Below are 15,168 nucleotides of genomic sequence, written 5' to 3' on the forward strand. Positions count from 1 at the left end.
CAGAATTTGGGAAGATTGGAGAAACTTAATTTTTCGCCCAAAAAAAAAACGTAAGGGGTACCACTGTCGTTTTTTTTTTCGGGCCGAATTTTTGAGTTTCGATATCTCAGCTCTGGAAGGGGCTAGAGCCTCCATTTTTGCACTCAGGTCTAAGTCTCATGGCCCTCTACCAGAATTCTGGAAGATTGGAGAAACTTAATTTTTCGCCCAAAAAAAAAACGTAAGGGGTACCACTGTCGTTTTTTTTTTCGGGCCGAAGTTTTGAGTTTCGATATCTCAGCTCTGGAAGGGGCTAGAGCCTCCATTTTTGCACTCAGGTCTAAGTCTCATGGCCCTCTATCAGAATTTGGGAAGATTGGAGAAACTTAATTTTTCGCCCCCAAAAAAAAACGTAAGGGGTACCACTGTCGTTTTTTTTTCGGGCCGAATTTTTGAGTTTTGATATCTCAGCTCTGGAAGGGGCTAGAGCCTCCATTTTTGCACTCAGGTCTAAGTCTCATGGCCCTCTATCAGAATCCAGAGTTTTGGGAAGATTGGAGAAACTTAATTTTTCGCCCCAAAAAAAAACGTAAGGGGTACCACTGTCGTTTTTTTTTTCGGGCCGAATTTTTGATTTTCGATATCTCAGCTCTGGAAGGGGCTAGAGCCTCCATTTTTGCACTCAGGTCTAAGTCTCATGTCCCTCTATCAGAATTTGGGAAGATTGGAGAAACTTCATTTTTCGCCCGAAAAAAAAAAAACGAAAGGGGTACCACTGTCAGGTTTTTTTTCGGGTTGAAATTTTGAGTTTCGATATCTCAGCTCTGGAAGGGTCTAGAGCCTCCATTGTTGCACTCAGGTCTAAGTCTCATGGCCCTCTATCAGAATCCAGAGTTTTGAGAAGATTGGGGATACTTAATTTTTCGCCAAAAAAAAAACAAAAAACGTAAGGGGTAACACTGTCGTTTTTTTTCGGGTCGAAATTTTGATTTTCGATATCTCAGCTCTGGAAGGGTCTAGAGCCTCCATTGTTGCACTCAGGTCTAAGTCTCATGGCCCTTTATCAGAATCCAGAGTTTTGAGAAGATTGGGGATACTTAATTTTTCGCCCAAAAAAAAAAAAACGGAAGGGGTACCACTGTCGTTTTTTTTTTTCGGGTCGAAATTTTGAGTTTCGATATCTCAGCTCTGGAAGGGTCTAGAGCCTCCATTGTTGCACTCAGGTCTAAGTATCATGGCCCTCTATCAGAATCCAGAGTTTTGAGAAGATTGGGGATACTTAATTTTTCGCCAAAAAAAAAACAAAAAACGTAAGGGGTAACACTGTCGTTTTTTTTTTCGGGTCGAAATTTTGATTTTCGATATCTCAGCTCTGGAAGGGTCTAGAGCCTCCATTGTTGCACTCAGGTCTAAGTCTCATGGCCCTCTATCAGAATCCAGAGTTTTGAGAAGATTGGGGATACTTAATTTTTCGCCCAAAAAAAAAAACGTAAGGGGTAACACTGTCGTTTTTTTTTTCTGGTCGAAATGTTAATTTTCGATATCTCAGCTCTGGAAGGGTCTAGAGCCTCCATTTTTGCACTCAGGTTTAAGTCTCATGGCCCTCTATCAGAATCCTGAGTTTTGAGAAGATTGGAGAAACTTCATTTTTCGCCCGAAAAAAAAAAAAAAAAACGAAAGGGGTACCACTGTCGTTTTTTTTTTCTGGTCGAAATTTTGAGTTTCGATATCTCAGCTCTGGAAGGGTCTAGAGCCTCCATTGTTGCATTCAGGTCTAAGTCTCATGTCCCTCTATCAGAATCCAGAGTTTTGAGAAGATTGGGGATACTTAATTTTTCGCCCCAAAAAAAAAAAAACGTAAGGGGTAACACTGTCGTTTTTTTTTCTGGTCGAAATGTTAATTTTCGATATCTCAGCTCTGGAAGGGTCTAGAGCCTCCATTTTTGCACTCAGGTTTAAGTCTCATGGCCCTCTATCAGAATCCAGAGTTTTGAGAAGATTGGGGATACTTAATTTTTCGCCCAAAAAAAAAAAACGTAAGGGGTAACACTGTCGTTTTTTTTTTCGGGTCGAAATTTTGATTTTCGAAATCTCAGTTCTGGAAGGGTCTAGAGCCTCCATTGTTGCACTCAGGTCTAAGTCTCATGGCCCTCTATCAGAATCCAGAGTTTTGAGAAGATTGGGGATACTTAATCTTTCGCCCCCCCCAAAAAAAAACGTAAGGGATAACACTGTCATTTTTTTTTCTGGTCGAAATTTTGAGTTTCGAAATCTCAGCACTGGAAGGGTCTAGAGCCTCCATTGTTGCACTCAGGTCTATGTCTCATGGCCCTCTATCAGAATCCAGAGTTTTGAGAAGATTGGGGATACTTAATTTTTCGCCCAAAAAAAAAAAAACGTAAGGGGTAACACTGTCGTTTTTTTTTTCGGGTCGAAATTTTTAGTTTCGAAATCTCAGCACTGGAAGGGTCTAGAGCCTCCATTGTTGCACTCAGGTCTAAGTCTCATGGCCCTCTATCAGAATCCAGAGTTTTGAGAAGATTGGAGAAACTTCATTTTTCGCCCGAAAAAAAAAAAAAACGAAAGGGGTACCACTGTCAGGTTTTTTTTTGGGTCGAAATTTTGAGTTTCGATATCTCAGCTCTGGAAGGGTCTAGAGCCTCTATTTTTGCACTCAGGTCTAAGTCTCATGGCCCTCTATCAGAATCCAGAGTTTTGAGAAGATTGGGGATACTTAATTTTTCGGCCAAAAAAAAAAAAAAACGTAAGGGGTAACACTGTCGTTTTTTTTCGGGTCGAAATTTTGATTTTCGATATCTCAGCTCTGGAAGGGTCTAGAGCCTCCATTGTTGCACTCAGGTCTAAGTCTCATGGCCCTTTATCAGAATCCAGAGTTTTGAGAAGATTGGGGATACTTAATTTTTCGCCCAAAAAAAAAAAAAAAACGGAAGGGGTACCACTGTCGTTTTTTTTTTCGGGTCGAAATTTTGAGTTTCGATATCTCAGCTCTGGAAGGGTCTAGAGCCTCCATTGTTGCACTCAGGTCTAAGTCTCATGGCCCTCTATCAGAATCCAGAGTTTTGAGAAGATTGGGGATACTTAATTTTTCGCCAAAAAAAAAACAAAAAACGTAAGGGGTACCACTGTCGTTTTTTTTTCTGGTCGAAATTTTGAGTTTCGATATCTCAGCACTGGAAGGGTCTAGAGCCTCCATTGTTGCACTCAGGTCTAAGTCTCATGGCCCTCTATCAGAATCCAGAGTTTTGAGAAGATTGGGGATACTTAATTTTTCGCCCAAAAAAAAAAAACGTAAGGGGTAACACTGTTGTTTTTTTTTCTGGTCGAAATGTTAATTTTCGATATCTCAGCTCTGGAAGGGTCTAGAGCCTCCATTTTTGCACTCAGGTTTAAGTCTCATGGCCCTCTATCAGAATCCAGAGTTTTGAGAAGATTGGAGAAACTTCATTTTTCACCCGAAAAAAAAAAAAACGAAAGGGGTACCACTGTCGTTTTTTTTTCAGGTCGAAATTTTGAGTTTCGATATCTCAGCTCTGGAAGGGTCTAGAGCTTCCATTGTTGCACCAAACCCTAATCCTACCCATCTCCACCCCTTGGATCGTGATCCGACTCCTCCCCGTGGATCAATCCAGACGATTGTCGTGCTGGTCCACCGGGGAGACCACATTGTAGTTGCTGACGTGCAAGTACATTGCAGCCATTAATGCTGGACAAGGAGAATCACATCACCATATGGAAAAAAGCATAAATGGGTAAAGCATAAGTTACTGTAAAGCTACATCTTATTTTGTGCTTATTATATCTTGGCTTTTGATTGGGCAATAGGCGTTATTTTGCACACATCTTATGAACAGCTTATTAACCCAGTACCGTACAAAACATGTCAGGACACATTTTAATGATATCTCTGTACATAATTTTATTTACATGATACAATTTCGCAGTAATGTCGGATAACAAGATTATATGCGCAATACATATAATAAATAAAGATGGTTTGTACAAACTTGCATAACTAAAATCAAAATCAGAACAGAAGGTTAGTTGTACTGTGTAAACTGACAAAGCTCTAAAATAAAACAGTGCTGTGCAGCCAGACCCAAAAACAGGACACGGACTGAGCCTGAGACTGAAGATGGCGTTCACCGAGTAGACTAGTCACATACTCACACTGACTCACAACACTCAAAAAAGCTGATTAAATGACACTAAACAATACCATTAATTTCTTACCTGAATTTAACACTCAATACCCACTGAATAGATCACTCACACACAAGAAAGGCGAATTAGAGGAAAAAAAGAAATGGTCTTCTAGTATGCAGTATTTCACTAACCATGCAAAAGACCCACTTAAAATTCAACCCTCTGAACAAGCCCAGGAACCACGTTTTCAGAAACTCGTGTCACATTACAAATCAAATAAAGAAAACACGAAAATAAATGTCACTTAAAAGGGTCATGTGGGAGAACCAACATAGGTGTGCGTTAGTAGCCATGTCTCACCACATCCATAATGGACACTGGTACGGTGGGCGCTCAAAATTGATCATGAAGTATTCTGGTCTGGCTGCATGAAACCATCGCAACTGGATTATATATTTTTCACAAAGTCTGTCAATAATTAAAAAGAAAAAACAAAAATATCCTTTGAACATGAAAGAGAAAACCAGCATCACTCCAATAGCTCAATAACTGTGGTCGGCTGATGCTCAAGCGGAAACGTGGTTGATAAATGTGGAAAAGGCTGACTCTTAACGGGACGGCGAAACGTTCGACCTGGAGGAAACTGAAGAGCGTCCATTTGCTACATGAGCCAGCCATGCACTGTTGCCCTGACGGCGCTCGGGCCAGAGCCGTAACAGTCCTCAAAGAGTCCAGGACACGCCATCAGAGGAAACCACGGACAGTCAGCCTTTAACACCACAATCAGATGCAGGACACGTCTCCGGCTTCATGCCTTTTTTTGTTCTTTTTCCTCTCATTTGTTTTAACTTGAAGCTCATATACCAACAGAAAGCAAAAGAAAGATGAAACAAAGATCACTCATGCATTGGCTTAGAAACAAGATTCTTTCCCATACTGTAATTAAAAAAAAAACTAGTCTTTAGGATCACAGGTCAAAGTGCGAGTCCTTTAATCCGATCTCTCGCAGAGTCGAGGTGAAGACGGCGGGCGGGGGTTTATATTCTCTGAATCTTATCGGCAACCACGACAGGGTTCTCCTTGCGGATCTTGGCGGCAGCCTCTGCCTTGTAGTCGTAGGGGCAGTTGTGCTTGTCCGAGTAGCGATGAAGTCCACAGAACAGGTTCCCACAGCGGCAGTCGAACCCTTGCAAACGAGACGTCAGCGTGAGAATGCGTGGAGGGAGCATGTATGTGTGCGGGAACACTCGGAGGTTACGCTCACCTGTCAGGCCGACCTTCTTGCGGCACATGAAGCATCTGTTCTTCTTGTGTTTGGGGGCTTCGGGAGCCTTGGCCTCGTCCCCGTCGGCTGAGCTCGGGGGTGCGGCGGACGCAGTGGGCTGAGTGACGACTGCAAACACATGCACACGAATTATCATCCCAAGAAAAACAACTACATGCCTACAGAACACATCTTTCCATCTTCAGTACGCAGGCATTTTCTGTAACTTTGTACCAATTTTAAATCTTGTGGCTTTCAAACCTAGACATTTTTGACTTTAGCTAAACCAGCTCTTTGAAAATGAAAATCATTTTGACTGCAAGAACCTCTTTTAGCAATACAACTGAGATTACAATCAAAGAAAGCATTTTACACATCTGCATGGCTATTAATGGATATATACACTACCAGTCAAAAGTTTTAGATCGGTAAGATTTTTTTATTTTTTTAAAAGAAGTCTCTTCTGCTCACCAAGGCTGCAATTATTTGATAAAATACCAAAAAAACAGTAATATTAATAGAAATATTTATATATTAGATATATAAATATTATATATCTAATATAAATATTTATAGAAATTATTATAATATGATGCTCAAGAAACATTTATGATTATCATCCATGTTGAAAACAGTTTTTTCCATTGTTATTTCAGGATTCTTTGATGAATAGAAAGTTCAAAAGAACAGAATTGATCTGAAATGGAAAGCTTTTGTAACATTAATCACTACCATTCAAAAGTTTGGGGTCAGTAAGAATTTATTTTTTATTTTTGGGGGAAAGTAATTATAAAATACTTTTATTCATCAAGGATGAGTTAAATTGATCAAAAGTTACAGTAAAGACATTATAATGTTAGAAAAGATTATATTTTAAATAATTCTATTCATAATAGAATTTTGGGGGGAAATGGTACACGACTGTTTTCAACATTGAAAATAATAATTTATGTTTTTTTGAGCATAAAATCAGCATATTATAATGATTTCTGAAGGATCACGTGACACTGAAAACTGATGTGTAATCAGCAACAGTAATGATGTTGAAAATTCAGCTTTCAAATGACATTAAATATATTAAAATAGAACACAGTCATTTTATATTGTCATAATATTTCACAATATTACTGTTTGTCATTCTCTTATTTGAAGTCAAAACAAACCAATTGCATTATTTAATGGCTCCCTTTCTCTGTTGAACACAAAAGGTGATATCCAACCATTTGGTCAGCCATCATCTTCAGAATATCATCTTTTGTGTTCAACAGAGGTAAGAAACTCATACAGGTTTGGAACAATAATGAGTAAATGTACATTTTTGGGTGAACTATCCCTCAAGGTGTAGTTCAGGGTTAGCATTGGTTTCAGCATAGTGCAAGCAGTCAGGCCTGTGATTCGGATGAAATCTTCAGAATTGGCTGCAGAGTAGGGTTTGCAAATGAGAAAAAAAAATTGCTTAAATGACGCACTGTTCAAAATAGCACAATAGTTTTAAAGTGCGGCCGGTCACATTAGAGAAACGTTGCAAACATTAAAGGTCCGTTGCCAATAGTGTAGTGCTGTATGAAGCACAGCGTACACAGACTTTACTTCCAAACCAAGCAGCTTTCTGTTGGCCAATCTCAACCCGTTACAAAACCTGCATATTGAATCTGTTTGCGCCTTGTTATAACTGAACCAGAAGCATTTATGTTTCTTAGCTTCTTTATTTAGCTGTTATTTTGAACCTATCCAGTGTTCAAGACTTTTATAAACTGTTTAAAGTGCTCTAAACGCATCTTTAGAGTCCCTCAAACATTGTTCAGTCTAAAAAAAACCCCCAAAAAACTGAAATATCAACCTGGTTCAGGAACTTCTGCTTTCGGCGAGCCCACGTCGTCTTCACAGGAAATGCTCATCTCCGTCATCTGTTGTGTGACCGGGAGGGCAGCGGTGGCGGCGCTGTTGGGCGACTCGGCGCTAGCAGCAGAGGAGTGGTTTAGAGTCGCTTCAATGATCTGGATGGCCGAGGCTTCAGCGGTAGGACTACTGGTGACACTGCTGGAAGCTGCAGGAAGAGACCACATCCTTTAGTGTTAATGACACACTTGAGGAACAATCGATCTTACGAACACGTCCCATTGTCTGTGAAGACGTTCAAAGGGTGGAAACACGTACCCATTGTGCTAATCGGACTGACTCCCCCGTTGTTTTGTCTTGTTAGATGCTCTTTGTAACAGACCGAGCACATGCCACTGGTCCGAGGGTTGCCATAGAAACCGCAGCCGGTGGCACAGAGCATGGGCACGGGGCTTTGATTGGTCTCCTGGGCCATCTCTCTTAAGGTGGGCGATTCCTGCAGACAACAAAACACAAGGACCATGAATGACAGCATGTTTGTGCGAGGACCGAGGAGTGAATCAAAGACTGCGGCTGGCGTCATTAAGAGGATTTACTCCGATAAAGGTGCAATGCTGCCACAGACTGGGAATCAGATTAGGCGTCGGAGCATTTTTTGTTGTTGCATCGTTTGGCATGATTCTAATCTTTGCACAAAATCACCTGATTCAAGCATACGAAAGCAAAGTGATTTCTGCAAACTCATGCCAAAGATCATCTTACAACCAGACTGACCTGTAAGACTTCCTGGAAGTCCAAACACTTAACCATTCCAACCAATAAAATGCTTCATTAAACTAAAAGGTGTTGTTACATCAGAAGAGGACAAGACTGTCAGTTCGGAGATTAACCTTCTGCTATGAAAATACTTCAGTGCACAGATAAGCAAAAACACAATCATAGCACCAAAAGTTCAGCTAACAAGCTGTAAACGAGTTTATTTTCTGACGTAAACACACTTTTTTTTACACCAATCCTCCCTTTGTCCAAGACAATATTTAAAGGATCTCCAATCTAAGCTGATATGTACTTCTGAAATAAGTTCTTAGAGATCATCAACTAATCCATCTGAATTGAGTGGTTTAGTCAATTTTCTGAGGAGACTCGATTTATGACGAACAGATCGAATTTAGCTTTTATTTACATATAAACATTGATCAGCGAACATAACACGAGAGAACAAACTTCTAAAGCTCAAACGTGTTGCGTAACTCGAGAATATGATGAATGTAAATTAAAGCCTAAATTAAATCTGTTCGTCATATAAAGCGATCGAGTCTCTTCAGAAAATGTGGAATAAACCACAATTCTTATAGGTTAGTTTATGATCCCTTTATAAAGTTTTAGGATCATCAGAGCAGTAGATGTGTAGCTGTTAGTGGAGGGACAGAAAGCTATCAGATTTCATCAAAAAAGAAAAATATCGTAATTTGTGTTTTCCAAAGAAAGTCTTGCAGGTTTGGAACAACGTGAGGGTGAGTAATTATTAAAATAATGTATTATTGGGTGAACTATCCTTTTAAGCTCAAGCAAAAATCTACAATTAAAAAAAAAAAAAAAAAAATCTACAGCCACAATGGTTGAGAAGATATACAGTACTCCTCATCAATGGGCAAGAAATACAGGAGCGCTCTCAGAAAACGTGTGCCGGACAGGCATGGCCAGGCTTTTTCTTTAGGAAATCATTAATACAAATTATTTCTGTGATGCAATTACTAAAGTGTGTCATGAAACCCCCTTGTTTTATCACAAATCGTTCATACCTTAGATTTAAAAAGGACAAGAAATGGGGCATGTAAAGCTGTGGAAAAGTGGGAGAGGATACAGCCAATAAAACACAGACCAACAACACACTCATAATACACACAGACACATTCATTTAAAAGCAAGCGGAGAAAAAAACTAGCAAACAACAGAGTTGGGCGGACCTTGATGCATTTAGAAATATAAAAACAAACTCACACTAACAACTATCATGAACAGATCATACGGTTTCTTATTCATAAAAATATCAACACTCAACTTTCAAGAGAAACTGGTCTATATGAAAAATAAGGAAAATTTAAAATGACTAATAATATTTTCATTTTGTTTACGTGCACCATCACTGAACAAATGACACATCAGTTTAACACAGAAGGAATAAAGGCATAGTTACTTTTTTTGTCCATTCTTCTTTGAATTTTCGGTCTACATCACTGTCTTGTTGGTATCAGAATAATTTGTCATCGCCTTCAGAAGCACGGCTGTTATCAGTGTCTGCATTTTCACATATATATATATATTTCATTTGAAGTCCTGAGATGTGTGCATTGGCAGTGCTGGTTCATGTTTCGAGCACTAAAACAGTATATGAAATACGTCCTTAAATTTGAAACGCGCTTGCTTGGGTCCAAATATGAACTGATCACATAGCGAGTGTTAATCTCATAAACTGCTCTCATGCATGCATGTTACATATTAAATATTGTAATCATATATTCAATGTTGGTAGTCAAACTCCAGCTCTGAATGCATCACGGTAGAAACGCGAACACTTGTGCCATTGTACAACTGACCCTTTAAACATCAGTCAGCTGCTCATTTAATTATATTAATGCATAGTGTGACTGCCCATTAATCTTTACATTTTCTATTATCTTTACATTTTGATTTTATGCAGAGTTAACTGAATTACTGGTAAGCGAGTACCAAAATGTTTGTCATCCGCATAGAAACATCCTGACTAGATCCTCAATATTGGCATAGGACAGACCCCATAGTATTTAGGATCAAATCGTACAGCCATTTTATGAATCATGGCCAATTTAAAGTGGTGCATCTTTATTTTGAGTTATTAAAACATTTGAATTATGTTCGAGACTCGAGTCATTCAGACTGATCTGGGCCCTGTTTGAGAACCACTGTCCTAGGTTGTTTGAGTGTCATTTTTGTTGCTTTATTGGTAAGACGTTTTCTGAATTTCTCAATTGATACTGCTAAAATGAAAAAAAAAACTTCACTTTTGTTTTTGTTCTACTGATTCTGTTTCTTTCTTATTCATTACTGACTGTTAGCGTTTACAACAACTATTTCATATGCCCACTGTTGTGATTCCATTCATTCATATTTATTTTAGATCTTGGTTCACGCAACATGACACCATAACATACAAAAACATTGTGTGAGTGTGACGCACTGCAACACTTTAAACAGAATTTGCATAACTCCTTTATGATCACGTCGCGCACCAACTTCATAATTCGAGGGTGCTTTCACACTCTAAAGCATTTGAAGTGGATCAGAGTCTGTTTCTGGAACGATTCACCGTCATTTTGAACACAATTAGTCCAAACCAGATTCACATCTATTTTTAAAAGTACATTTTAAACAATTCTGTGGTGTTATGAATAAAAAAATAAAATTCAAAAAAGCGCTAAAAAAAAAAAAAAAAAAAAATGAAACACTCCCCCATAGAGCATGACCTTAACTGTTAATATTGATAATGGCTGGGCGATCTGATAATATATCATGGTGACAATACAAAGTAGAACCAGACCGATTTATCGGCAGGCCAGGCCGATATTATCGGACGACATTAGGCATTTTCCAAACTATCGGTATCGGCAGTTATAATGGCCGATAAATGAATATTTCATGACAGTTATAGCAATGAGACGCATCATCTCTCCTTGGCCTGTTATATTGAAAACGTATGTTATACAATTTGCAATATGATGTTATCCATCAGCCGATATATCGGAATATCGGATTTTATAACCAACAAATATTTGTATCGGCCTTCAAAATCCTTTATTAAAGTATTAATCAAAAGATATTTTGCCATACCACTTACATAAATTATGTAAATAAGCATCTTAGTGCTGCACAGAAGTTACTGACAAGTTGATGTGATGTTGCAACATAAGCAACGTACAAATAAAACTTACAGTACATAAAAAACTTAATGTGATGTACTGTGTGTTTTTAATGCGCTGCTTGAGATGTGCATCACCGATTCATTGTATTTGTCCTATTGTTTGTTATTTGCATGTTTTCTTATTTTTTTTTTTTTTAAAACAGACAAAATAATATCATGATAAAGATATCATGAATCTTCTTTTTAAGATTTATCATATCTCCGACCTCCGGTCCAGTGTCACATTGCACACACCAATCCATTTATATTAATAGTAAACTTTTCAAATAGTTGCAGCTGTATCAAATAATCCTCAATACCAGCTGCCCCGGCATCAACTAATGCGATGTCGGTCTCGTGAGCACCATACTAGCTTAGATGAAGTGCGTGCGTTGATGGGTAAATGCTGAACATTGTGTGAGATGTAAATATATCTGTAGGTGGAACAGCTGGAACATTCTGTTCAAGCAGAGGCCGATCACAGCAGCAAACCCAATCCCCATCCAAGCGGAAACATGTAGCACAGATGCTTTCAAACAATCAACCTGAAATCTGTTAGGAGTGGCATGTCTGCGATGGGCCCCGTGGTTTCAGAGGGCCTCTTGTCTGAAGTAAACAAGATTGCAGCATTTCACCTCCACGTTCTGGCGTCAGAGGTTTTCCCCTGAAAACCCACCACATGGCCCGCATCACGTGTGTGTGTGAGTGAGTCTGCTGCCCTTCGCACTCGCTCACATGGACCGCTGGATTAGTTTTCATCCGTCACAAGGGTGCAATGTGACATGTCCTGAACAGCCTCCACCAGTGTGTCCCGACTAAATATACCCCCCCCCCCCCCCCCCCCCATTGTCCTACCTGCCTCCATTACGTCACACACACATCTCTATTAGGAGCTGGTTTGCATAGCACCCTCCTCCCTACACATGGCCTCATATATTCTGATAAAGCCAAAAATGGCAAAGCCTTGGGGATGTTTTTTCTTCAGCCGATTCCCATGTTCAGCTATCCCTGTCTGGATGACAGCAACTACACAGCATACAGAGCAAAACAAAGACTTGAAAGATAAACCAAGTCAAATAGTTGAACAAAAGCATAACCATGAAGCTAAAGACACCATGAATGGAGAAAGACAGCAAAAAACAGATGCTCACGTGTCTCAATGCACCAAGATACGAAGCATTTAAATGACACGTACAGCTTATACCAAGTCTAATAGTGTACTTTACACTAGTCATATAGTCATATAGTATGCGTACTTTTATATATTATATAGAGAGATATATCAGAGTTTGAGGCCTCGTGAAATCCACTGAGTCATGCTAACACTAGCATCACGGCTAACACACACACACAGAGGCACATAAAGCGCAAAAAACACTCAACACAACAGCTGCTGCCCTCAAAATGTGTGCTGTGTTCAGTCTGAGGGGTTTGTGTTGATGAATGAGTGAAGATGGATGATAATGTAGCCGTTTATCTACTTTATCTCTGGGTCACGGTGAATTTGCTTTGTGTTCTCCTTTGTTTCAAACACTCTTCCTGTTTGAGCCAAACCATAAACCTCTATAATAATACAAAACAACAATTCACAACCAGAACGACCAATTCACATAAAATCAGTCAAAATATTGATTAACAAACGGCTGGGAAATTATTTTCCAAGACGTTTATTCATTCACTTAGCGATAAAGATAACACTAACTAGCTGGGCTTTAAGTTTCCTGTATAACATCTCGATCGACAAGCAAAACGACACCAAATAAAACCGAAAACACTATAATAGACAGTAAAATAGTCGATTAATGATAATACTACACAAACAGCCAATTAACTGCACGACAATAAACATTTGAAGAGAAATACATGCAAACGATGTATTTTTTAATCTCTGGTATCTTGAAGGCCAAAAACAGTTTAAACGCGAAGCAAACAACGCGTTATGAATAAAACACGCGTGTTTAAGCATAAATCTGCTGTTTTCGTATCATATTTCAGCTTTTAGGTCGAAAGGAACAACAGGCTAATTTTCCTAGCTAACATGCTATCATCAGCTAACAGCAATATTTGGTTAAACTCGCCAAGTTAATCATTTTAGACTAACCGCTAGCACATTAAATGACATTGCACAAACGAATAACTAAGACATTAGGCTTATTAGCTGGTTATTTCACCAAAACGAATCATATTTTCCTGTAGCGTTAGCATGAGCTTTTAAAATGTTGTAATGTGGGGGGGAAAGTGTTTTACTTGCCTTATATGAGTAAAACGAGAAGCTCCCGGAATAAAGAGACTATATATTAAACCCTTCGCGTTGGTCTGTGCCGCTAGTCCGCTGACGTGTGTGTTTCGGTGTAACGTTATGTGTGTTTTTCTGGCTGCTGTTTGTTGGTTTTCTTTAATAGTGTGAGTGACGTCACTGTGACTGACACCTCCATGGGGCGGGGCCAAATGCGCCAGTCACAACAAGTTTACTGTACAAAAACAACCTTCTGCTCTGAAGCAATAGCTCCAGTGCAGTGGCCAGGGGTTGCACTGCCCTGTCATCATTGTCAAATACTGGTGTTTGTTGTTCCTTACAGTTTGTGGGGGTTTGATGGTTTGAGACAAACACTGTTTTTCAAATGATTTCAAAAATGGAGTAACGTTACTGTGATAGTACAGGTAATACATTTTGCCACAATTTTAACCCAAACGCCAGTTTGCATATATTAGTCATCACTGTCATTCATATTAGGCTACTTGGCACTGGATGCAACATTATGTTTTTAGTAAAATGTGTTCAAAAGTTAAGGGCGTATCAAAAGGTCGGACTATCGAGATCCAAAACATTTTTAACACATTTTAAGCAGAGGCTTTATGTGGTCCATTGGAGAAGGTTATTTTTACACAAGCTTGTATCAGATGTCAGCGCACTGTGATCTGCTGACCCGCAGAACAGCCAGAGCCGAGCTCGCTCTGGAGGACACGTTGATCCAATCACAACACGTCTCCATCATGGCCAAGCAGACGCAAGATGAAGATACTGGGACACACAAATACCGGCTGCCTCAAAACATAGTGAGTTTCCTATAGACACGTTCAAAAACTTTTCTTCTTAAAAAACAAGCTTTATGTATGTGAAAATGTGTAGAAATGTATATAAAACCTATATGTAAACCTTAATGTATACAGTACATTGTATACTAAAATAATGATAAGATGAGAACCAGTTGGCTTGAAATTTTGTCAACAGGAAAACAATGAAACTGGATGTCTTCAACCCTGGGTCTGTTGTGAAAGCACTCTCGTATTTTGCCCCGGGTTATATAGAGCTGGAATATGATACGAGACCAACTCGCACTCCACGTGGAAGAACGGCGTCGCTTCTTTGAGTGATTTCAAAGAAAAGGAATGAAGCTAATAAAGGTGGTGAAGGATTGATTATATCCTTACGTTTGACGGCGATTGCATTTTCTTGAAGTGCAGCATCGTTGATGCATTTTCAGTAAACAATGTACTGAGTTATACCTGATAAAAGCTGATAATACCTGATAATTATAAGACTAAAGTAATATGATCAATATTACTTTAGTCTTCTAATTTTACTTCACATCAAAGATGATAGGTGTTAACAAAGATAGGTCTCATTTACAGTCTTTGTTAACACCTATCATCTTTGATTAAAGAATGAGATTATGGACTTAAATATTGTAAAACATGCCATTTTATTGTTAATGAATAATATAGTGGTGAGGTAAACATCACACCCGATAATGCATTCATACTTTGGCCCAAAATGACCGGATTCAATGAGATCATCTTTCTGAAAAAAAAATTCTGTCACCTTCCAATCATTTTTGACTTTCTAAATTCTGCAAAACACACACAATAATTTTAAATCCCCCTGAGGTGAAAAAGGTTTTTAATGTTGTTTATGTCTATGTGGTGTTTTTAATATGAACTTACGCATGGTTTGTCTTAAAGCATAAGTCAACAGCAGGGCCGT

The 15,168-nt window shown here is 39.0% G+C and overlaps 1 protein-coding gene across 2 annotated transcripts; it reads right to left on the reverse strand.

Moving 5' to 3' along the window:
- Positions 1-3,890: 3,890 nt before the first annotated feature.
- On the reverse strand, positions 3,891-13,590 carry zfand5b (zinc finger, AN1-type domain 5b). 2 transcript variants are annotated; one of them, XM_039677195.2, is made up of 5 exons: positions 13,435-13,590; positions 7,565-7,742; positions 7,248-7,454; positions 5,408-5,536; positions 3,891-5,329 (listed from the first exon to the last, which is right to left on the reverse strand). In XM_039677195.2, the coding sequence occupies exons 2-5, from the start codon at positions 7,719-7,721 to the stop codon at positions 5,181-5,183; spliced, it is 642 nt and encodes a 213-aa protein (XP_039533129.1). In that variant the 5' UTR covers positions 7,722-7,742; positions 13,435-13,590; the 3' UTR covers positions 3,891-5,180. The 2 variants fall into 2 exon arrangements, with proteins under 2 accessions (XP_039533129.1, XP_039533130.1); XM_039677196.2 differs by lacking the exon at positions 13,435-13,590 and adding an exon at positions 9,444-9,544.
- Positions 13,591-15,168: the final 1,578 nt, after the last annotated feature.

This window comes from Pimephales promelas, chromosome 23, assembly GCF_988280905.1.
Source record: "Pimephales promelas chromosome 23, fPimPro1.hap1.1, whole genome shotgun sequence".
NCBI lineage: Eukaryota > Metazoa > Chordata > Actinopteri > Cypriniformes > Leuciscidae > Pimephales > Pimephales promelas.